Source organism: Haemaphysalis longicornis, unplaced genomic scaffold (assembly GCF_048455015.1).
Source record: "Haemaphysalis longicornis isolate Haplotype H1 unplaced genomic scaffold, Haemaphysalis longicornis Haplotype H1 scaffold_7, whole genome shotgun sequence".
Classification (NCBI taxonomy): Eukaryota; Metazoa; Arthropoda; class Arachnida; order Ixodida; family Ixodidae; genus Haemaphysalis; species Haemaphysalis longicornis.
This window is the reverse complement of record NW_027526422.1, coordinates 105,621,929-105,645,779: the sequence shown is the minus strand read 5'-3', so window position 1 is coordinate 105,645,779 and position 23,851 is coordinate 105,621,929. Positions and strand designations below refer to the sequence as shown.

At 46.4% G+C, this 23,851-nt stretch overlaps 1 protein-coding gene across 2 annotated transcripts in view; it reads left to right on the top strand.

Moving 5' to 3' along the window:
* Positions 1 to 22,760, top strand: part of LOC144144762 (solute carrier family 13 member 2-like) — a 64,043-nt gene extending 41,283 nt beyond the window's left edge. For both annotated transcript variants that reach the window (XM_077676274.1, XM_077676273.1), the window contains 3 exons: positions 2,290 to 2,451; positions 6,575 to 6,712; positions 22,523 to 22,760. In XM_077676274.1, coding sequence (XP_077532400.1) covers positions 2,290 to 2,451; positions 6,575 to 6,712; positions 22,523 to 22,660 — 438 coding nt within the window. In that variant the 3' untranslated portion in view covers positions 22,661 to 22,760. The remainder of the gene's footprint in view (positions 1 to 2,289; positions 2,452 to 6,574; positions 6,713 to 22,522) is intronic.
* The last annotated feature ends 1,091 nt before the right edge of the window (positions 22,761 to 23,851 follow it).

The following is a 23,851-nucleotide window of genomic DNA, read 5'->3' as shown; positions in this document are numbered from 1 at the left end:
GTTTGCGATGTCACACTGAACCGAGTCAACCATCTATGCAGCAACGGCTGTGCATGATACTGACAATGTGAAAGTAGGTGTCGCCAGTTGGAACTGCAGCACTCCGCTTCGCCGACCAACCACCATCGCAGGGAGGCCTTTAATGTCGATGGCAATGGCAAGCAACAGCGGGTCAAGCGAGATCCCAGTGGCAGTAACGTTTAGCGGAGCATTGCTGCAAGAGACGGGGAAGTTCCGCAGGAAATAAGCATTTGGCTCAGCTAACCCTACAGCACCTGCATGACGCGTTATATAGTACGCTGAGGTGCGCTCCTTTTTGCATGTCCCTCAATCCTTTCGTCAAAGGAATGTTCGCTTTTTAAAAGGTGAATCGTTACCGCAGATTTTTTGACGCAGCCGAAGTAACTTAGAGCCAATGTGCGTGTTTCATTTGCTTATATAGATTGGCCCCAATCTACTCCCTGAACATGGAACACCTGCGAAGCAGTCCTTGGGGAACCGAAGTGCCCCTTCTGTAACCCCACCGTTCCTTATTGCTACACCCACTGCGCCTTGCATGAGCGGCTTCTGGCTGTCCACGTGGGCGTCAGTGGCCTTGAATCCTCCCCAACCACTCATGCGCCTGCGCCACACTTTCCCACCCTCCGCTGCCCCGTCAGCGGTACAGCTTCCCCATCCGCAGGCTTCATATTTGCACAAGCGCTGTGCCCTGATACGGACATCAGGCGCCTAGCATGTCCACCTATCCGCAGCCGTCATTCTATTCGCCTGCCCCTGTTTTAACTGTAGGGATCCCGCGGCATTAGGCCGCACGAACATTTACGATTTCTTTTCCAGCTATGTTTGTCCAAAACCGCCTGTGGATAGCAGACGCCATACTAAATGTAGTGCTGTGTAAATGGCTGAGGCCCCTGCAGATTGATGGGGAATAGTGGGTTCTAGATGTGAAGGTAGATTTGTATCGTGAAGCCACTGTCAAGGGTCCGCACGCAGGCAGGGATGTCTGCACTCATAAAAAAATTGCTGGGTTACAGGCAGCACGTGGTCTCGATCCTTTTACCTCCCACGTAAGATGCGAAGGCTGTATTTCAGAGCTTGCACTGAGCCTCGCTAAAGCCCGTTTCTTTAGCGCCACCGCATAAGGCTCCAGGTCATCACTGGGCAATTTCCAATTTAGCTAGGCGGGACACAGACCCCAGTGTGGTCATATGCTGACTTCTCAGCGCATGAAGCATGTTCGGTATTATGCCGAGGTGGCTGTTATTCTCGGGTATGCGAAAAAATACCCGACGGATGCGGTACTTCCTAATGTGACATTTGTGCACAGCGCGGACTGCAGTATTTTCGGTCAAGGCGTATAGCTGGTGGGTTTCGTGAAGGGATCACGCGATAAGCGAACGCCGGGTGACGCGCGCCACTCTGCCGTTATCTCGCTGCGCTTCGGGGCAACCTTGGGTTGTAAGTCGTGTTTGAACCTCCCGCGCAAATGTCACGTGGTTCAGATAACCACGCAACGCGGACGACGACGAAGGACTGGAAAGACCGAAGAACGTGCAGCACGCAGAACTTTAAGGAACAAGAGGTTTGCTTTCAGAAATTCCTGGTTTTGCGTTTCCTTTCTATGGCGCCATTAGACGCCGAGTGCGGTTTTTTTACGTGTCCGGCGCGGGCTCCGCAACTGCCCTTTCCCTCACACTTTCGGAGGAGCGTCTCGCGCTGCCTCGGAAATTGCCATCCCCCTCACAATTTCGCGACACCCTTCTTCTACGTTTTCTTTCACTGTCCTTTTTTCCCATTGTTCGCTTGGTTACAACGCCGCCGCCAAACCGCAGTGGCGGACGCCAAAGTGCTTGCGCACTAAAAGAAACTGTGGTACGAACGGGTTAACAGAGGTGTGCTTAAATTTACTCAGTAGCCACCATCAGAGCCCGTCTTCGAGCCCAGGTGCAGCTCGGTTGTGGTAGAATAAAATTTCATATTAAAATAAATTTTAGTCTTTGATATTTGATTTCCAAACAATCCCTAAGCAGGGGTCAATGGGACACGCATCTTCTATGTGTTGTGGACGCAGTATTGCCGTCATGAAGTGCTGCAATAAAAAAAGTACCTGCACCCGTTTCTCTCTGCGGTAACTTCACTTATGTTCCGAAGGAAAAAAATTGATAAGAAAGCGCGCTCCCAAATTTGATAAAAAAGCACAGCAGTATTGGAGCCTTGCCAGTACTTCATTTACTGAGACTTCTAAATGGTTACGAATTCAATATCTGTGGCTTGGCAATCATCACGCAGGCCTCTGGGCTGTCGGTAATACTGGCAAAGTATCTGAAGTCCTTGGCTGTGATGCCAAGCTACTTGGTAGGAACCATCCTCTGCTTCTTGGCCACCATTTTCACCGAATTCACCATCAATGCGGCCGTCGCCGCCATTATGCTGCCCATCGTGTTCCAGATGGTGAGTGCACTGTGAGCGTGGTAGACTACCCTCACCTCTTCTCCAACTAATCATAGAAAACACAGCTGGTTCAGTGTACGAATGGTTACCAGTGCTTTCGCATACTCAAATATGGAGAGACTCTGCTGAGGTGACCTTAACGCGATGGTTTGGCCTTGAAAAAACCTGCATGGTGAAATCAGTTTCCATCTTAACTCGACATAAACTCCTTTGGCATTTCAGTCTCCACTCTACCAAAAGAATAATACAAATTTTAGGTTCAAAAGAGAGCGCAGGCGGGCGTATATCTCAGAAAAAAAAATGTTTATGATATGCAAGGTGTAGGAAAGTCAGTGCAAAAAGGATATAGCACATTTTTACCTACTAGTGTGCATAGGGCCAGTCGGTGTTCGATCGAGAGATTGGTTATATTCAGAACACGAATAACGAATGTAGAGCAAACTCGTACCTTATTGATAATGCGAAAAAATTAGTAGCTAAGGTATTATTATTTCTTTCGCTTTTTTATGGTTTCCGCCGGTACGGTAACACGGTTCATAGCCCTAAGTGCACACAGTTCCTCAATATACACCAATTGCGAAACTCTTCTTCAAATCCTGGCGGCGCCCCCCCCACCCCGCTTTAGTGAAGCTGATGGAAAAGTGTGCTGGAATGGCACTTAAGGGGCAAAAACTGGATTTCGCTAGCAGTTAGGTGCAACACGACTTAATGAAACTTCCGTTTTCAATTGGAAAACATAAATTACATAATATTTACATATGTTTCCGTGGTTTTTCATTTTTGACACACGGCAGCAATCGCAATCACTTGAGTACTACTTCAACATTTTGCCGACAGATGACAGGACATTCAACATGCCCCGTGCTTTTCCCTGTTTTCCCGAATGCCAGGGGGGACTACGGCATACCGGCTTTTGATACATGGGGCCTTAAGGGGAGTTTCGCAACTGGTAACTCTGGTAGCTCTACATCGAGTAACTCTGCTTACTGCGCTCGGTAGCTACGGTTAAGAACGGGTAGTACGGCACGGTGATGCCTTGTCAGCCTGATCTAAATGAGACAATATAGAACGTCACCGTAAAAACAGTTCATCGCGCAGGTATCGGTAATTTGATGTTTTAGGTGAATCGCTGCGGCTGGAACTTTTGCGGCGAGATTTCAAAGATGCGAGATTGACACTCAATTTTATTGCTTCAATGCATGCTGTTTGACTAGAGTTTGAAATTAATAAACAGCTGGACTTGTCTTGATAATTGATAACCAAAGGCAGCAGATATGTTTCCAATAGTCAATGCCGTTTATAATACCAGATTCAATAGGAAGAAGAATCGAGCAACATTCCAGCACAGATAATCCAACACAATGCTGTATTATATACTAAATTTGAAAAACCCTGAACTGTATACGAGTGCCTAGCTATTTGTAACTTTCAGGAGCTTCTAGTGAAATGTTAGTAAGGCCTTAAAAAGAAAAAAAAAGCTTTACAAGTCCCTTTTATTGTTATAAATATGGTATTGTTTTCCTTATTAGGTAGTGATATCAACAGGGCTGAGAACGCAACCTTGTGCCACACCGCAAGGAACGGCAGTGTAAACTTTGTTAGCTAGGAGAAACATGAAACTATTCCTTAGAAAACGTTTGAGCCGAGTGAGTTGTTTTGTATTAAATGAAGGTTAGAAAATACGTTAGCTGAAATTCACTTAAAGGTTTTGGTCACTCAAAGAATGATAGCTCTGTTGTGATAAAACGGTCATGCTGGCAGCATTCTATCTATCTGTTACATTAAGAAAAATACTGTTGGCGGTGCATGTTCTCAGCATGGTTGGCTTGGTTCGTGGCGTGGATAAATGAAAAACAAAATCAGGTATGTAAAAAACTACTTGCTATAAACGACTGCAGAGAGCTGGCTATGTAACCAAAGTTGCAAACTTAGTCGCATAGTAGAAAAGTTTATACGCTCATGTGGTCGTCAGGCTAGGTTATATGCATCATTTGCCAGAAGTTTTAGCTGACACTGAAACATCCCCGCCCCTGGCTAAGCCGCTACCACACACCTTCAAAAGTATTTCAAAATGTAAGTTCGACGTTAAAGTAAAAGTTTACGCTTCTGGGAAGCCTGTCTCTTTGTGAAGCCCTGCCGTCGCAAATAAATAAAAATGGCGTGCACGTTAAACTAGTTTCTGTCTTGTATTAGCGGGACTTATCAGTCTTCATTTTGTTCTTTAGTATCAGCGGTAAAGACTTAAGGTCTTGGTGTTAGAAATTTCGTTTGTTCACGATACTTCGAATATCCTGCTTTCGGCACCTTCATGTTGTGTTATTCAGGCTGCATATCAAAAGTTCTAAAATACCTTCCATGGAGGAAAATTTGGTTAACCGTTCAAGGTGAATTGTACAAAACCTGTATTTGAAAAACTAGCGTGGATGATGCCGAAACGTAGAGAGAGCTTCATGCGTTTTATGGTTAAGGTGAACATGCTTAAGCATTTCTTGCGGCGCTCAAGATTTTTACTTCGTTTCTACTCCATTTAGAGTGCGAGTTTGAATCGATTTCGAATCTTGGAACCCATTTGAGAGCTGCATCTATAACTGCGCAAACATGAACACGCAAAGTACGCAGGCCATAATGCCAGCATGGATTTAATCTCAATTTCTAGAAAGAACACCTATATTTCATCCCATAAGCACTCCGATGTCGGGCGACACCTGTGAGGTTGACTTGGTACACTTGGTACTTGGTACAGAAAAGCCACACATTTTTAAAGCGAACGCTTTCTTAGTTGAACCGATGGTGTCCTGTAGAAAAATAATGAACTTCCCCATAGACTGATTGGTCTGCCAAAAAGCTCTTATAAGATTTCTGGACACACGAAACGTGCGTGAAACCAGGATTCCATTGTGTCAAAAGGGTTACTTGAAAATCGCGAAAAGGGAACGATTTTACATACGGCAATACACGTATCCATCATGAAGGCGGAGTAAAATAGTATACCGAATATCAGAAACCACGTATCGGTATGCATTTAGACAGTTCGTAGTTGTGCTTACCTATAGTGAGCGACAAATCTTCGCATGCGTTCGTTCTTCGTTTGAGATTTCAGTCTTTGAAGGGTTGCCGATTCAGTGGACGCCCTATTAGCAAAATCTTTGATGAACTTTGACCCACTATTCTTTGAACTTTCTTCACGCAGAAGCGGTGAAGTTGTATTATAGGATCTCCAAAATCATAATCTTACATTTATTCCCCTCACCGAATAAATAAAATTTTATGTCAAGAAAAGGACGTATTTATTCCCTCATCCCCAATTCTTATTGTGCGGTTAAAATGGAGCTGTTAAGTCATTTTAAACTCAGCAAAAAACATGCTCTTTTTTCACTTCTGTTCGAAGGGGTATTTTTGGTTGTAAAGTATCTTTCGGGTGGCGTGTGCTTGAACTTAAAATTGCAGCCAGTTCACCGATTGCCCCGTTGAGCATGGCTACATGTGGGACACATGGCTCTCTCGTAGGTATTTTCAAGCACGGATAGAGGTCACGTTTTAGTCTTCATTAAGTTGATGAATCATCGGGAGCCTGGCGCATACTACCCGAGAGAAAAATGATTCCAGGCAACGGTCAGTCGCAGTTGCGAGATCCGGTTGTCCCGTTTTGTTCATTAGCGGCGGTGGATTTGAAGGGGAAATGGGTGAGGGTGGCCGTCCCCTCTAGGCGACATTAAACAAGTCTCGATTATTGCCCTAGTCCTTCAAATTGAAGTGACAGCAGCAGTGGCTACTTGAAACCTCACTTAGGTTTCGTAGACATGTGTAGGAGTGCTACCAGTTTTGCACGTTCTCCCTGTAATATACCGGTAAAATACCATTGCATTACCATTTGATTATTTTTTTGCGTACCCATAGTGGTGAATCGGGTGTTCTAAGGCGCGTAAACAAACGGAATTTGGTAGAACTTTCCTTATTGCAGCTACTATTATCGCCTTCTGTAACATCATCATCATCACTACCTCAAAGACACCCCGCGGCCCTCGCGCTAGGGCGCATGCACAAATCCGCCCTGTTCATCAGGTCTGAGTGAACTGAGTGAACGGCCAGCAAGCACAAGTGTTCTTTCCGCCTCTCTCTGCAGGCAGTGGCGCTGGAGGTTCACCCTTTGTACTTCGCCATCCCGGTCGCCGTTGCCTCCTCCTTCGCGTTTATGCTTCCGGCTGGGACTGCACCAAACGCGATTGTCTACCAGGTCGGAAAGCTGACCATAATGGACATGGTGCGTAGCCAATACTGGCCGTGCATTATAACCACGGGCTATTCTCAGCAGGGGTTCGTTGTATACAGATGTGCTCGTTTGAACCCCTTTGCATGAGCGTACAATACGCCGCGTGAACAGTCTACACTGTTTAACAAACTTTGCTTTCCTGGAAGTCTGCGTTCGAGCAAATGGAGTGTCATTTGCTCGGACAATGGAGATCACCGTGCGCTTGTGGGGAAATCTAGAAGGGCAGTCGGGGGAGCGTAAGGGCAGCAATATTCATGTCCTGATTTTATAAGTAATCACGCTGCACAGTTGGTAACAACTGTACACATCGCCTGGCGCCATCAATTGCTGCTGAGGAGAATACTGGCAGAATGGGTAGAATTAGAATGTTTATAACGATTTCTGTTCGGGCCGTCTCTAGCACCAACAATATTGGCATGGCCACACTACAAGTATATCCCAAGACCTCGACCAACATTTTGTTCTCACGACGCGTTACCACCAGAGACAGCTAGTCGTGCTAAAGATAGGCAGGTTGTAAACCGAACTTCTCCGAGAACAATTGTACTTGCTTTTACATTCTTTCTTGTGCATCATTTATAGTGTCTATATAAACAGTGTTTAGAATAGCACCAGTGGCATTTATTTGGTTCCTGCCATTACGCCAAGCTAGCAAAAGTCTAACGTCACCTACGTGCGTCGTTTTCTTAAAAATATACCGTCACTTCGGCTTTCTATTCTCTAGAACTGCCAGACTTGTTCAGGAAGGTACCTTCATGTATTACGGTTTTTCTCAGGTACATTGGCAGCTTTACCATTTAAAACGCGCCAAAACATACACCACGCTTTGTGATTCGTAGACTGATCACAATGCTAAGAATTATCACCACGATTGCTTGTATGACTTGTGACGAACTACAAACCCTTATCACTTCATAGCTACTTCATTTGGCAAACCCCACAGCACTGAGGCATGCTGCTTGAACAGTGGTCAAAATGGCTGCTCGGGTCTAACCGCATTATGTGGGAATTACGAATGCTCTACCGGACACACAGCAGAAGATGCGGTGCTTGCAGGTGTTATTTAAATTGTAAAGTGTAAAGAATTTGGCAAACATGCCTACTATAGAGCGTAGCTTGTGTTTTGCGTGGTTAGCAGGGTTGCGTTTGCGTGGTTAGCCAAGCGCCTTTGTGCTGGCGCACGAAAAAAACACAACAAAGAAACAAGCCACCCAAGATATGCACATCTCAGAAAAAATAAAGAAAATTGCACTGGTTCCAATGAACGAAAATTAGACACTTTGACACACACACGCACGGCGCACGCACACACAAACAAGCACACGCACACACACGCACACGCGTAAACAAACACGCACACAAAGAAGAATTCATGCATTATTGCTGCCGTCCCATTCCATAGGGGTGATTTCCGGTGCAAGCCGGGTGATCTTCCCAGGCGTTGTAGTCCAAAACAAGGGCCGAGTGCCTGGCCGGGGAGTCCCTTGTAACTATTTTACCGATAGGCACCTGGCCCAACCAAGGCACACGAATGCACATGTTGACTTTCACAGCCACGGTGGACGCTCAACTCTCAACCGCCTGTGGCAGGACATGTCGCCGGACTCTCTCACCCTCGGCAATGTCGCAACGCGGCATGACGGCCGGGAGCCCCGCCAGATGGACAAGGGTCAGGGGCCCCTCGCAAGCGTAAAGACAGCCTTCCAGGCGTTCGTTTTGAACGGTCCGCACTCGACCAGAGACGCCTATACCCATTAACGAAACCGGTAGCTTCCCGGAGGTACCGAAGTAACTCATATTCTTCTTGTTGTAAGCCATGATATGGCCCAACGCGCTGTTACGGTTTCCAGAATCCCCGCATGAAAGGCGCCTGAACTCATTTTTATTTTGGGAGGTGACCAGCGGCTCAGGTCCGACAGCAGGAGCCTTTCACGTCTGCCGCGGTGGTAGAGCGTTTCTAAGCCCTTTATCCCCCGCCGAGACAGACACAGAGGGGTTGAACCCTTCTTCAGTGGTGAGTGTCTATCGTTCCCAGACCCCGCCCGAAGGTGTTCGAGGGACCTGCCACATGGCCTCCCATGGCTGCTTGTGGTCAAGCTCCAAGCGTTCATTCCCGCTACGAGACGAGCCTCTGGTACGGGCACGCTTGTACGAATACGCGTGCGCACGCACACACACACACTCACGCACGCACGAATGAACGCACACACACGCAAAAAATGTAACGCCTGTAGCCATAATTTACTGCATGCGAACGAATGGTTATTGTGAATGCACCGATAACAATCATGACAAAAGTAATAATACTAGAATGAGTATTGATAGGTTTCGCGAATATTGTTACGGGACGACATCAATATCGTGTAAGTAAGTGCAAAATGAACAATGACAAACGAAGTGAACGGGACACGGCGCTTCGTTCGTCCTTGTTCATTTTGCGCTTACTTACACGATGAATGACCAACTCGCCCAAGAAACCACTCTGACATCAATATGTCATGGGGCGCCTATGGCTCCATAAGAAGGGAACGTGAAAGCGACAGATTGGCCGTTCCTGAAACCGCCATGAAGAGATAAACTGGCTGTGGCGGCAGGCTTGAGGGACGACCGGGATAACGAAGAACTCTCTATCTGGTCACACCTACTTCAGAATTACTTTGTGTTCCACACCGTCACAATTACCGGCCGCAGCAGCTGATTATCTGATGAAGGCGATAAGCGAAAACGCCTGCGTGTTTGAGACATCGGCGCATGTTAAGGAGCCCCGGGTGGTCAAAATAAATCCGAAGCCTTCCACTACAGTGCGCTTCATCGCGTGTGTAGCGTCGGCGGGTTAAACCTCGTAATACATCAATCAATCACACCCTTTAGATGTTGGAAAATATCTTTAGTGTAACATTTTCCTCTCAACAATATCTTCATGAGGGGCGCGAAAATTTATTAACAATGGGCGCCTTCCTACCTTGATACGCCACTGGTTTCCATACATTCCACTTTCGGGACCGGTTCTTACGTCAAATATGACGAAGCTGTTGTCGAGAGATTTGCTCTGGGATTAGGCTCCTCCTTCTGACACGCACGCGCGTAGACATCCTTACCCCACCGCTCACAAACAATAGAAAAAAGAAGGGTGACTTTACAAAAGAGGAACAAGAATAGAAACAAAACCAGTGTTTTCGGCCCACTGAATATTTTCCTCCCTGGAAGGAACCGTGACATGCCAGAAGCTGACGGGCGGGAAACACCACGCATCAGCGCTGATCTTTATAGGGCATAAGTTTCGAAGGCGCACCTCTCCTTTAACAGCGCGGCTCTTGTACGTCGAGCCCTTTTGTCCATCGGCTGAAGGTCGTGCGGCACGTACGGGTAGAAGTAGGTATCCAGGCCCACCGATAGAGGGCGCAGTGCCCTCGCTGGCGCTAGAATTTTTCTATATAACTCCCGCAGGGAACTAAGAGTTGCGCGACCACCCGCCATCTTATTATCCGGAATGATGCGGGAAAGCCACTCGTCGGCCGTGCAGGAGCCGCGCCGCCGCGGTTCAGCCGCGCAAAGTTGCAAGCATCGGCGCGAAATCGCAAGCATCGGCGTTCGTTCTTTCGCGCTCAATCTTCATACGACTTAATCAGTATTTAAAGCCAGTTTATAACATCAAGACTGGCGCTCAATCTTCATACGACGTAATCCGCATTTAAAGCTAATTTTAACAAAGATCGGCCACAGTATTTACCTCATTTATATGAGAACATCTCGTTTCACTGAACATTCGCCTTACTACGTGAAAGGCATGAACGCTGACCTTGGTTTTCAGGTGGGGGAACACGCCGTATTTATTTTATTCCAAACGAACAAGTACGTGTTAATTAAGATTTTGTTGACAAATATGCCTTCCATTATATGCGACTGAAGTACCAAGTTCGAGCGCGAATGAATTAATCCACTTTTTCGGCAAGAATCATTTGTATTAGCCTCCTTAAGTTACACTATCTTCGGCAGTAGAATTGCACTTCCCAATACACAGAACTTATGTCGTGACACGCAACGCGGCACTGGAAAACGTGTTGATTTTCGGCTCCGAACGCACAATTGAATCTTTGAGTGCTGTGTCGGTATTCGCAATACACGAGCGTGAGCGATTGCATTGGGCACGCTGGTATATTGCGTATTTTGCTCATTGCCATTTATTTGGTGGTTTCAAAGACTCTCATGCACAATCCGGCCTAATAAAATACGCGTCTGATTGCATAAAACCTGACGCCGTATAAAATATCCTGGCGTCAGGAACCCAATATATGAGTTGATGGAGGACTTCGTAACTGATACTCAATTGAAACCATTCATGCCCTTACTTAATCAGTTAACAAGGAACAATTCAGGCGCAATGTTTCTGAATTTCCGAAAGGGTGTTCGGACGCCAAGCAGCTTCGTAAGTTAACTATCACACGAAATATTTCTAGGCTCTTTTTTGAACATCACCACACCTGAAAATCGGCATCGGTAATTATAAACAATTCCTCGTCTAAACACTTCCTTTAAGTCCAATGGTGTGGGCGTTTGAGCTCTTTGGTGCCGATAATCTACAGCTTTGTTTGAGGTAAAATAAAAGCAGACAAACACACGGGCACAATGCTGACGAGTATCTTAGGGTCATAATTTCAAGGTGTTTTGTTTATGTTGCGTTCTGCGTGCGTTCTACAATCATGCATATTCTTCAAATAAACTGGCCCAGTTGGATGTTTGCGTTTGTGCATGTGTTGCTACATCGTTACTTTTATGCCACCCAGAAGTTATGCATGCCAGCTTTTTGCTTTTTATTTTAGCCTTTTTTTTCTAAAAACCAAACTGTATTTTATATCGGTGTGGTATAGTTAATTCACGTGGGCTGGGCCTGGTCTTTGAAACTCAATCTTTACTCAAACACCATTCACTTGAAGTAACAGTGTTTTACCAGCTTTACACATACAACATAATGTAACCACTGAAGAGGGGCCATGACCACAGTTCACCTAATTCCACCACTGATAACGAATGGAGAAAAGCTTCAAAGAGATCAGAGTCCGGTGTAAATGTTGCACAAACTACTTCAGTTTATTTCACCCTTGAAAAGTCATGGGGATGACAAAAGCATACCACAAAAGGCAGCGAGAAACCATCAGACAAGTCGTATTGCTTGATTAGTAACACAGCTCATGTACAAACGTACAATCATTAAAGCACGAAGGCTCCCAACAGTAAACACGTAAACGACACACTATGCAGAAACAACTAGCAGCAAACAAATAAGCAGCACACAATACAGAAACAAGACTAAACCTGAAGAAATAAAAATTACACAGTGACTTAGCAATGACTAGACAACGTGACTGGATGCACAGCTGTCACACCTTTGATGCAAATTAGGCAAGTTGCATTGCTTGAATAGAGGTGCAGCTCAGCAGACTAATCCTTAAAATATCAAAACTTGGAGTGGCAAACAAATTTTACATGACTAGATAGTATTCACATAAAAGTTTAGCGGCTGACTTCCTCTTCTGGCAACACTGGGCACCGCCGTGACGATTCCCGTCGTGTTGCGCTTGCGTTAACGCATACAACGCACCCTTAGCAACAAAGACGCGCAGGCACCAACAAGGAAGCACATGCACATGGTTGCCGGCATACGCGCCACGCCAGTAAATACAAAAGGTCATGAATGATCACAAACAAAAGGCTAAATGTGATCCAAAATGCTGCGACTACAAAGGGTAGCCGATGACGAGGATTCAAAATCTCTGCCCTACCACCATTCAAACAAATCACACTATACTTGGGTATAAGTTCAGAACCGCATTTTCTCATGTAGTGTACCACTCCATCAAAGCGACCTTGGTGTTATGCACCCGCACAAGTTTTGAAAGGAGATTGTGCTTAATTCATGGCATTGTTGGTTCTCACATAGCTTATTTGTTGTAGCAGACTGAGCACAAAAATCACAGAAAAGATTCATTTCACGTTAAAAATACTTAGTAACTCACTGTTTGAGCCTCGTGGAGGAAGAGCCAGGTGTGGTTATAAGGCACACGGGAAACATCCGTTATAAATTTGACGTTGTACCAAAGTATAGTTGCACTGCTCAAGCAGCACAGCTCACCCATCACCTACAAACTCTAAACAATGAAGACTAGACAGCAAAGAAATTTTACATAACTATACAGTTGAAATATCAAGATTAAGCCCGAAAGGAAGTTTATATGTCATACACATATATGTTATATGTCATACACTTGAAATACCAGGACTGAACAGCAAACAAATTTTAGATTACTATACAGAACCAAGGGCTAAATGTAACCAAAATGTCCTGATTAGAGAGGCAAGTTTACCATCTGAACATACTGCTCTGGAAATTCAACTGACATTTTGTGCAAGAATGCACATCCCCACGCTCTTTGACCCACACTTCCCAGACTGCCGCATTTTGTCCAGAAGGTACACAGTTCGCTGCTTGACAGCAAAGCGGAGTCAACAAAGGAAAAAGTGAGCTGTGGCTTTCTCTGCAACACTGTGGCAAATAGGAAAGTTCTTGAAAGGACGAACTTTTTTTGACACACTTTTTCAAGCTTTCCACAGTGCATTTAGAATTGAGGAGGCGGTCTTCATTGACTCGAAAAAGCCTCTCACAGTCCTCCAACATTTGGACCAGTGGCCCAGATGGTACTTTAAGGGAGTTTCGCCTATGCTTTGTGTACCATTTCAATGCGAAAAGCTCTGGCACTTCTTTGTCTTTGTCATCAAGGCAAGCCTTGCACAGAGGACACAGTGTATTCTTCTGAATCACCGCATATGCAATGTAGCCAGAGAAATAGATCAGGCTGTCTTGTTCCTCTTCATAAAGCTCAACTATTTCATCGTCACCAACATCAACCACATCCTCTGTGCACTCCCTGGCCAGCTGTTTCTTGTACCGAACAAATTCCAGTAAGTACTGGCTGTCGTCCACCTGGTATGACCCATGACGACTAGGCTAGAAAAATTTGGCCAGAACAATTATTCGGAAAGTGGATTTAAACTCCCTGGCCCGAGGCATAGGCGTCCGAAACCTGATTGTGCTGAACAGGTTTTCAAGATCATCCTGAGTCCAGCTGCTCAGCATCAGAAACCTAAAACCATCTATGGTGATATGAAATACACTCAGGGCCAGAGCAGATAGAGTGGATAAGAGTGCGCCTCTCTGAACAGGCTTCCTCGGATCCTTGCGATCCTTATCAACAACAGTAAGTCGTGGAAACAGTGATGAAATCCTCCAAAACACTTTTGGCGTCATCTGCTCTTTGAGCGGAGAGGTGACTTAGCGCGGGTTTGATATTTCGCGATGTCATTATCGTGAACCACCGGAAAACTTGCTCCTGGAAGAATGCAGTGGTGAGGGCTTCCTTATCGATGCGACCCCCTTGGACCAAGCAGCGGAGGGCGGCGGCAGTCCTGTGGTTTAGCAAGGCATGTGCAGATGCGACGTTCATGTTGTCAAAATGGTTTGCCGCAAAGTCGGCTGGTTTCAGGTGCGGCATCAATTTCAGTTTGTTCCGTCCGTCGAGTTTTAGGGCACGTTGGACTATACTCCAGGGGTACCTGCATGACCAATAACCACCGTGAGATTGAATATATTTTTCAACAAGTGACTTTAGATGAGGTGCAAATATTTTCACCATAGTAAAGAAGAAAGTTGGCGAATGGCAGGTTTTTCACCTGAAAGAGAATTTATAGTTTTCTAAATTATGTAATTACAAATTTTAGTGATACCCCAAATTGCTTCGCACAATCAGGCATATAAAAATTGTTAGGTGCTGGCATAGCCCGTAAATATTCTAGGCGCATTCATGCATTCTTAGAAGCGAATTATGCAATACCTTCTCACTTGGAAGACTATGCTTTGTCACAGTACCCTTATCCAAAATGATATGTTGGCCATTCACGAGATGGCTTCGGAGATTCTTGAGCAGATGTGGTGCATCTGCAAGAAAGAAAGCCGCCTTCCCCCTCCACATGGATGAGGGAACGATGTGCTTGGCTTCCTATATCTTGACACCTGCACACTGCACAGCTTCCATATCGCAGTGTTTACTGTCCCCATGTCAATACTAACTCACAGTGATGCTTATTTCTTCGGAGCGCCGGATAATGTCTAACAGTACATCATTTACTTTACCTGCATCGAATGAAGCAGCCGTTAGGAAAAAAAGAAAATGGAAAGTTTTTCAGTTGGAGGCAAAAAATAAAACCCATGGGCATGACATGAAGCATGACGTTGATTGGCACGTTGTAAGGTTAGACTTGAAGCTTACCCAATGTTAAGTCGAAAGCAAATGTTACAACCCCTTGCCCACTTTCACAACCAAAATGTGCCTTAAGAGTTATTTATATTTTGCAGGGTCGGTCATTTCCTGCGTGTGCACGTGTCGAACTCGTTGGGACTAAAGAGAGTTCACGCGCACTCCATGTTAGGAAAATCCCCCCTGGGATAACCTCTAAGATAACCTCTGGGAAGCCAGGAGCTACGCGAGCTCCTACGGAGTCCTGCCATCCCTCGTTTCATGCTGTGGCAGCGAGAAACATGTTGGTTGAGTGCATGGGACGGTGGCGGACAAGTGTTCGCGACACAACGGATGTGTGGCCTAAGAAAAAAAGAAAATAAACATTCCATGTCTGCGCACGAGCCTTCAGAAAAAGTTGAAGTGCACATCAAAAGCACTTTTTGAGATAGAGTGTATGGCAAATTTAATGACAATGTCACTCCGGGCACTAAGTTTTTGAGTTAGAGTGTATGGCAAATTTAATGACAATGTCACTCCGGGCACTAAGTTTTTGAGTAAAGTGTGCCTTTGCAAGCAATAAAACATAATAAAGGCAAACTACTAATCATAAAGTCAAAAGCATCATAAAGGCAAACACCAATGACTTACATGTAAAGTGATGTGCAACTGCTTGCTTCCACCTGCTTGTGATTCCTGCCAGCGTAAACACAAGTGCATGTGTCGCCAACTCTTGTATCGCAGCAGAATTTGAGGAAGGGATGGTTGGCCACCCTGAAAAGTCCAAGTACAAGATGACCAAATAAAAATAGGGTGATTGTTCATATCACATAGTGACGTGACAATGGCACTACATGCTGAATTCACAGACGTTATGTATTGTTCATCTCCGTGACATATGTCATATACAGTGAAAGGCAAAGTACCACCACTAGCAAACTGCTGGCACTAGGCTGTCAACAGCATTATTCCTACCCCAAAATCTTTGTCCAAGATGGTGCATTGTTTTTTCCATGGGAAGGTTATATATTCCCCAAAATACAACCATTCAGCACGAATGGGAATAACATTACACTCAAAGTGCTGACTGAAGTACCCTTTTTCTCTTGGAGCACGTAAAAAAATTTACCTCAACCAATGGTAATATTTACCTGCAGGATGACAGCAAAAGTTTCGACATTGTGAATCCTGTTAACGACAAGTTCTTGCAGCATATTTGGTTTCCGTAACTCCAACATCATTAAAGTCACATTCATTGCGTTCCCATTTAAGAACAATAGTGCGAAGCAAGTTGAGCCAGCAAGCACAATGACCAAGCATTTGTTACAGAAACATTACCTACAACGGCCCCCGTAGGTGCATCATAATCAAGTCCAGCGGAAATCTGCATTTCATTCATTAGGAAACATGCTTGCTTTTCTCCTGGCCGCATGGTTGAAACTTTTTGTTTTAGAGCAGTGAAGACTTCTTGCAGGATGCCGGCAACAATAGTGGCAAGTTTCATGTGAAAGCCGACTGACAGATAAGTGCTTTTAAGCAGTGATACTTACCTGGAACAAATTCAGTGTGCTCCATCTGTTGTTAAAGAGTTCTTTTGGCAGGTAAAGGAACACGATCCTCTTTCACAGTCATAGCCCCTACTACCACACGCAATTTTGAGGTGCAAAGCCTTCTGCATCGTTTCCGGGGCCCAGGACCTCCCTCGAAGTGTCCCTTTATGCAGCCAGTGCATCTGGTCTGGAGCAAGGACTGTTGACAGAGAGTTTCTAAGCCCGTCTCTGTTCTTCCGCACTGTAGCGCCGCTTCCTTTCCTGGTTACGCTGTCGTTCAAGCTGTGCCTCTTTCAGATTTCGGATGTCCACTACGTTCTGCACAAACAACCACCTCCAAAAGAAAAACAACAGTGATACACTAAACGCCTCAGTAACGAGGATTCCCAAAGTGTTTTCTGTACTGTCTGTGCTAATTTATTTGAAACCATCTAGAAGTGACTACTGCTACTTTTAGTGACTGCGTGGGTGATGCTGTCCTGTAAGACCGAATGCTTCTGTTTATAAGGCTGTGCAACACACATTCGGAGCCAAAACAGCCAAACAATAATGATAAGGCACAATGCGCAACCACAGGAGTCGCTACAAAGAATAACAGTTGATTGCTTGCACCTTCACATTTGTGTTGTTTCCTCATCTTCGTCCGTGTTTGTGCAAGATTTCTAGCCGAACTTTGACTGGGTCAAGCCCAGCGAAGCACTTTATTGAGTTGCATTGTTACACTGTACAAAAACCGTTATGCCCAGCAAGAGGGACGACTGAACATCTTTTGTGGCATTGCCCTGCCTTTACCGCGGTTCGGGAGACTGCACTTCAGTCTCTCGGCGTACGCCGACCTGGCACCCTCCAGGAGTGGATCGATCCACCATCACACGTTGGACCATCGGACGCACTCCGGGTCTGGCGGGCTTTTCTTCAATATTTTAAGGACGAGAGAGGACCCGGCCGTTTCTTTGCAGAGCCGATTTCGGGACCACCCCACCTCGAAGACGTGGACAGCGGCCCTCCTCCTCCTCCGCCATAAATCCCCCATTTCCCTAGCGATATTTATAACCTGTACAAAGCCGAAATATAGACGTTAAAAAACGGTTGTCATTTCTATTGTATTTAAATGTTTGCATATGCGCTAGAGCTCATATTTCAACCATGCCATTTCAAAGGCAAATATCTGAACAACACTTGCAATATCAGCCAATATGTGTGTATTATAACTGAATTATTTTTGCTATGCACTGTTCCCACACTATACCTGCACCAAAATATATATGCAAGGCTATCTTTGATATTAATGAAGCAGCTGTAGCTGTGAGACCTCAATTTGTGAAGATGCCTGGACAGGTACAAAAGCATGCATAGGCATCCTGTACCCTGCGGGGCAAATACGGCATGAGTAGAGGGGCTGTAAGGCAACAGAACGTTCCCTGAAACCTAGCCCAAAGGCAGAAATCGACCATTATTTCACCTTGGAATCGTGAATCGAAGCCCGGCAACCCACAGGAGGCAACACTCGGCCGCACAGGTGTCGTGCATCCTGCGAAGCAAAGCCGGCATGAGTATAGAGGTCGTAACGCAACAGAACGTTTCCTGAAAACTAGCCCGATGGCAGAAATCGACCAATATCTCACCTTGAGACCCAGGATGGAATCCCGACGCCCACAGGAGGCAACACTCGGCTGCACAGGTGACGTGCACACTACAAGGCAAAGCGGCATGTGTATAGGGGTCGTAACGCAACCGAACGTTCCCTGAACCCTTGCCGACTCGTGTCTACATCTCCTTTGTCTGGGTTTTTATTGCTTGGCCTGTAAGCTAGCATGTGACCATGATAATCAAGTTTACCTTCATAAGACTGCACTCAGATTGGGCATTATTACTCAAAGCAAGAAGGGCCGCTGGTTTGACAGAACAACAAAAGAATATCTTGCACCTCACGTTGTTGTGAGACCGGATTTCAGCAGACCCCGCTCACCTGATGATGGTATAGGATCCTCCTCGGCAGAAAACAAGCCTGGTGAGAGTGAAGATTCTGCGGAGTCAATAACCCACAATGAGGCACTGCTTATGCTCGTGCCCTTAAACAACAAGGGTTCCATTTCGAATTGGAGTTTCACTTCAATTTGGGTGCCTCAGCTATGAGGCAGAATTAATAAAAGGATTACGGATTAATTTTGACCCTCTAGGAGCTTTACGGTATTTTAAAATCTCGACTCAAAGGCATTTTTGTTTTAAGCCTCCGTCACAATAACAGCACCCGCAGCTGCAAATGAAACCCATGACCTTATCATCAATAGCGCAATGCCTTCTATGAAACACTGTGGGGCTCAACAATGAGGAATGTCAAGTCGGCAACCTCACCTCATGGTTCTTGGGGCAGGCAACGAGCTGTGGCATTGTGAGCCTGGAGGACCACAATAGTGTGTCACATTACAGCAACACAAGAAATGTGGAAACTCAATTTTATATTAAAGTGCTGCATGCTAAAACTCACCCCGAAAGATGCTTGGTACAGCAGTTGACTTAAGCCTTTTCTTGCCTTTCAAGGACCACTATTCAAACTGATCTTCCGAGAAATTGTCATAGGACCAATGAGAGCAGCAGTAAATATGACAAGTCAAAACCCATAATTGCAAATATTGTCTTTTTTATACCCAGATGTGCTAAGTTGCAATTCCTTTGAAAAAGATTAATAGTTTGCGTTGCTTTTAGACTGTGCCTAGTGCTCTTACAGTGTCTAGTGTTGCTTTTATCATGGCATGTAGAACGTACCACAAATGATAGCACACAAATTTAAATGCCATTTAGTCACAAAATAAGACAAAACTACGTTGGGGAAGGGTGGCTTGTAAGCCATAGCTCTCCACTCAAGTCTGCCGCGCTCACCATCGCAAACAACCGCCAAGTCAATATGTTTGTTGTCCAGTACAAAGCATAGCCTCTTCCGCCTTCATTTACACAGCATGTGCAAGGCCAGTAAAGGAGAAGGGACAGCTTACCATGGCAGAACAGGCAGGCAGGGAAGGAATTGACAAGCCGAACCGCACTAAACACACCAACACGATGGATTTATCAGCATAGTAGATCGGGAAAGCATAAAGAGCAGGTGTGTATCGCGATACAAATTTTGCCCTGAAAAAGTTGATTCAACAGATAATTTGGGTCAGCGGCGAGAAGGGCAAACGCAATGCGTACTAAGGATATAAAAGCGCCTAGTCATTCTGCGAATTTAGAACGACGAAGACGTTTAGAATAAATTGCACAATCTTGTACACGATCCTCGCAAAATTTCACTCCTTTTACTGCCGCTCGGTCGCGGCCAATTCGCAACTGCCACTTCAGCCGTAGTCGGACGTCTTCTTTTCCAATTGTGACGCGGAAGAACGATTTTCCTTGTTCTGTCCTGTTAGTGCATCCCGGCACACTACAGAAAACACGCGAAAGTGCGGAAACGCGCAAGCCCAGGCTGCCCGTTCGGGCGGATTCCAACGATTGATCACGCTGGCGATGGGCTTCCCCATCTACGACGCGGCCGGGAGAGCGGGGTGGCCGTAAAGGAGGCTTTTCTGCACGGCATCGGATAACCGGATCACGTCATCACGGCGGTGCGTGAAAAAGGGTCCCGCAACTCTTTGCTCCCTGCGAACTCTATCTAGGGCTGGTTGCTCTGCGTCCTGCTAGGGCATGCCGAGGGGCGGGAGCCTTACGCAGCTGGTGTTTAGCTGAAATTTTCTCGAATCGTTGAACTGGCGCGGCGACGGCTGTGGTGTTCCCGGGCGAGCGCCCATTGACGTTCGAGCCGACACGGGAGAACCACAGCTCCGCGGTTTCAGTACACTTCACGCTGGGAGAAAGGAGATTTAGTTCTTAAAGACGATAGCGTTTCTTGGGCCGCCTAAACACAGAAATTTTGGGGTCTGTCTGTCGGTCTATGGCTCGATTCAGCCACCCGGCCAAAGAGAAACAGAAGCTTCGCAATAGTCTTGTATGCCCAAAATCTAAATGCCTTAGTCCGCTGGCGTTCTTCATACTTGTCGACGTTGTTGAACAAAAACAAGATATTACGCAAATTTAAGGCAGAAAATCAATGCACAAGCGATGCTTGCAGCGTTTCTTTATTAAGAAATTCATGGCGGCTCAGTTTTTGCGATAGCAAAGGAAATACCACATCCACTGCAGAAAACCGTCGCCTGCTGTTTCCCCGCGCTGCTATAGCTCCTGGCGGCTTTTAAGAAATAAAACGGCAGCAGTAACGAAAGTTTCAGAGAGAGAGAGAGAGAAAGTGAGTTGTTGGAAGAGAGGAAAGGAAAGTGCACTGGGGAAATTATTGTTCTCAGCAGGGAGCAAGAGGGGTTCCACGTTCCGATTGCAACGCTCGCGGAATGGGGCAACGTGGTTCTACAAACGTGTAGAGTAGGTTGCCTATATTTACGCGCGGCTCCGCCGAATGGCAGCTCTGGCAACGAGGCATTCGACTTGGAGCAGTGGGACGCGGTAAATTCAAATTGACCTGAGAAAACCTCTACCTTGTTACCTTGGGAGGAACAACACGGGAGAGGAACAGCATGAGAGGTCAGCGGGAAAGAGAAGGGAGGCATTTACTTGACAGGGGCGCCCGTCGACTATCGCCTTTCGTCGACATTTGCAGCAAAAGGACGAGATACGCGGTTAGTTTTTCTTGAATCCCTTTCCTTCGGGTCCGCTATCGAAAAGGCGGTGGGTGCCTCTGCTAAGCGCTGTGGGAGACATCTACATACAAATAAATACACCGGCAAGTGGGGAAATATAGGCGCCCTTATTAATGATTTGGCAAACCTTCTTACTGAATATCCCGTGCAGTTCGGCAGCGGCCTCTTCTATACCCTTTGTGCCTTTCTTTAACGCTCATTTCGGTGCTAATTCAATAATCCCCCAATTCTGAATTGAGGGGCTGTATACAGCGATAATTGGCGTTTTCATGGTAGGTTGTACCAGGGTGGCCACTCCGGCTCTGGTGAGGGAGTGCGTTACCGGCAATGGTCGCCGGGGTCAGGCTGTGCTCCAGGCCTCATTGTGCAAGTCCATGAACACCCAGATTTTTTGGGGGGATCCGGTGGGAATTTTCCGGCACCGGGATTCGAACCACGGTCCATCTGCACGCTAGGCGGTCGCTCTACCTCTACGCCACCGCTGCAGGTTTCTTACCTCCCCCCCCCCCCCTCTTGCTACAGGTATTCTGAGATAATGAGTGGCAACCTACCATTGTCCCTGAAGAAATTAGTGTATGAAAGCTGCACCTTACCGGTACTCACCTACGGGGCAGAAATTTGGAGGCTCACTAAGAGAGTTCAACTTAAATTCAGGACGAGTCAGTGCGCAATGGAACGGGAGATTATAGGTGTAACATCAAGGGACAAGAAGAGAGCGCAGTGGGCCAGGGAACAAACGCGTGTTAAGGACATATTAGTAGACAATAAGAAGAAGAAATGGATGTGGGCAGGGCATGTAAAGCGAGGGCAAGATAACCGTTGGTCATGAAGGGTAACAGAGTGGATCCCTAGAAAAGGCAAGCCTGGCAGAGGGCGGCAAGAAGTTGGATGGGCAGGGGAGATCAAAAAGTTCGCGGGGATAAATTGGTCGCAGTTAGCACACGACCGGGATAACTGGAGATTAATTCGAGAGGCCTTTGCCCTGCAGTGGGCGTAGATAGGCTTGTGGTGGTATGACGATACAGCAATAAAGTGTGATAACGTTTCCTGCTTTTCGTCATGTTGTGGGTGCTTGTCGATTTTAACAAACAAGGTGTTATTGCGGCTTCTTTTTCTTTTTTTTTTTGGGGGGGGGGGTGCGGCCCTGGAGGTTGGGAATGTTTTTTGGGGAATAAAAAGTTAAATAGAAAATGATCGCCTTAGCACGGTACGGGGGGACCATTGTTCAGCCTCGCAGAAACCAGTGGCCTTTTGTTAAAATTATGTGCGCGCTCTTTCCAGGCGGTGCCCGGCTTCGTGATGAGCACGGTTTGCGTCGCCGTTGAAATAATGTCCATCAACATCCTTGGCCCTCTGGTGTTCAACCTGCACGTATTTCCGGACTGGGCGCGACACAACACCACCGTGGCGGAACATTAAAGCGCACAGATGTGACGCTTCCCAATTGCTTTCTTAAGTTTTTTCATTTGTTAACGTTTCAATAAAGTGATGCACTTTTGTGGGGAATAGTTTTATGTCACGAAATCCGCGATATTGAATAAAAAATTATTTGTACAGTGGAACCCCGTTAACGTTTTTCACCGGACCGCGAACAAAAAATTTAACAGCCGAGAAAACGTACGAGTGAGGAAAGACACGAAAATAAGCCAGCGTCTTACTGGCGTCGTTAAATCACCGCCTATCTAAGCTCTATTGTTGCCAACTTGGTTTCTGCCCGTTCCGCCGAATGTAGCGGTCTTTTTTTGCATTGTTAATGCGCACTTTGAATGTTTCCAACAGCAATTAAGATGGCAGTCAAGTCATGTTTGTCGTCGTAAAATCACTGCACTAGTCGCTCGCCGTCACCCTACTCGTGAAGGTCGACAACAAAATCGGGCTTCGTAAAATCTCCGTACCACTCGCTCGCCGTTCCGACCGTCTCGCAGCGCGAAAACGGGCGTCGTGATACGCAAAATGAACGAAAGCCGTGCCCCTTTGACAAAAACGAGTTATTTGTGAAATGTGAGCCTAACGCTTTAAAAAATCGAAACCAGAAGCTTGCCGTTTCTTTCGCCCGCTCGTAAGCACCACTCTGTTCTCAATTACCGGAAAGGCCGCGTTGCTTTCAGACGTATCGGCGAAGGAGATCCATTGCCTCGATGGATTCTCCAAAGCTTGTAGTGTCTGCCAAGTCCCCAGACACCACAAGCTTTGGAGAAACTAGAACATGTGATGGTATGAGTGGTGTAAAAACGCCGAGAGTTCAAGGAAGGAGCAGCAGACGACGCGCAGAGACCAACCTTAACGCTACCGCAGCGCCCTCGCCTGGTGGGCGGCAGCATTGATTTTGATTGATTGATTGTTGGGTTTAACGCGCCGACGCAACGCAGGCGATAAGGCGCGCCGTAGTGGAGGGCTCTGGATTAATTTTGACCACCTGGGGATCTTTATCGTGCGGCGAAATCTCGTACACACGGGCGTTTTTGCTTTTCGCCTCCATCAGAAAAGCGGCCGCCGCGGCCGGGAATCGAACCCGCGACCTCGTGCTCAGCAGCACAACGCCTTAGCCACAGGGGGGCGGCAGCATCGGCGCGCGCCGTGGTACTGCGAGGCCGCGCTGTTTGCCAACTG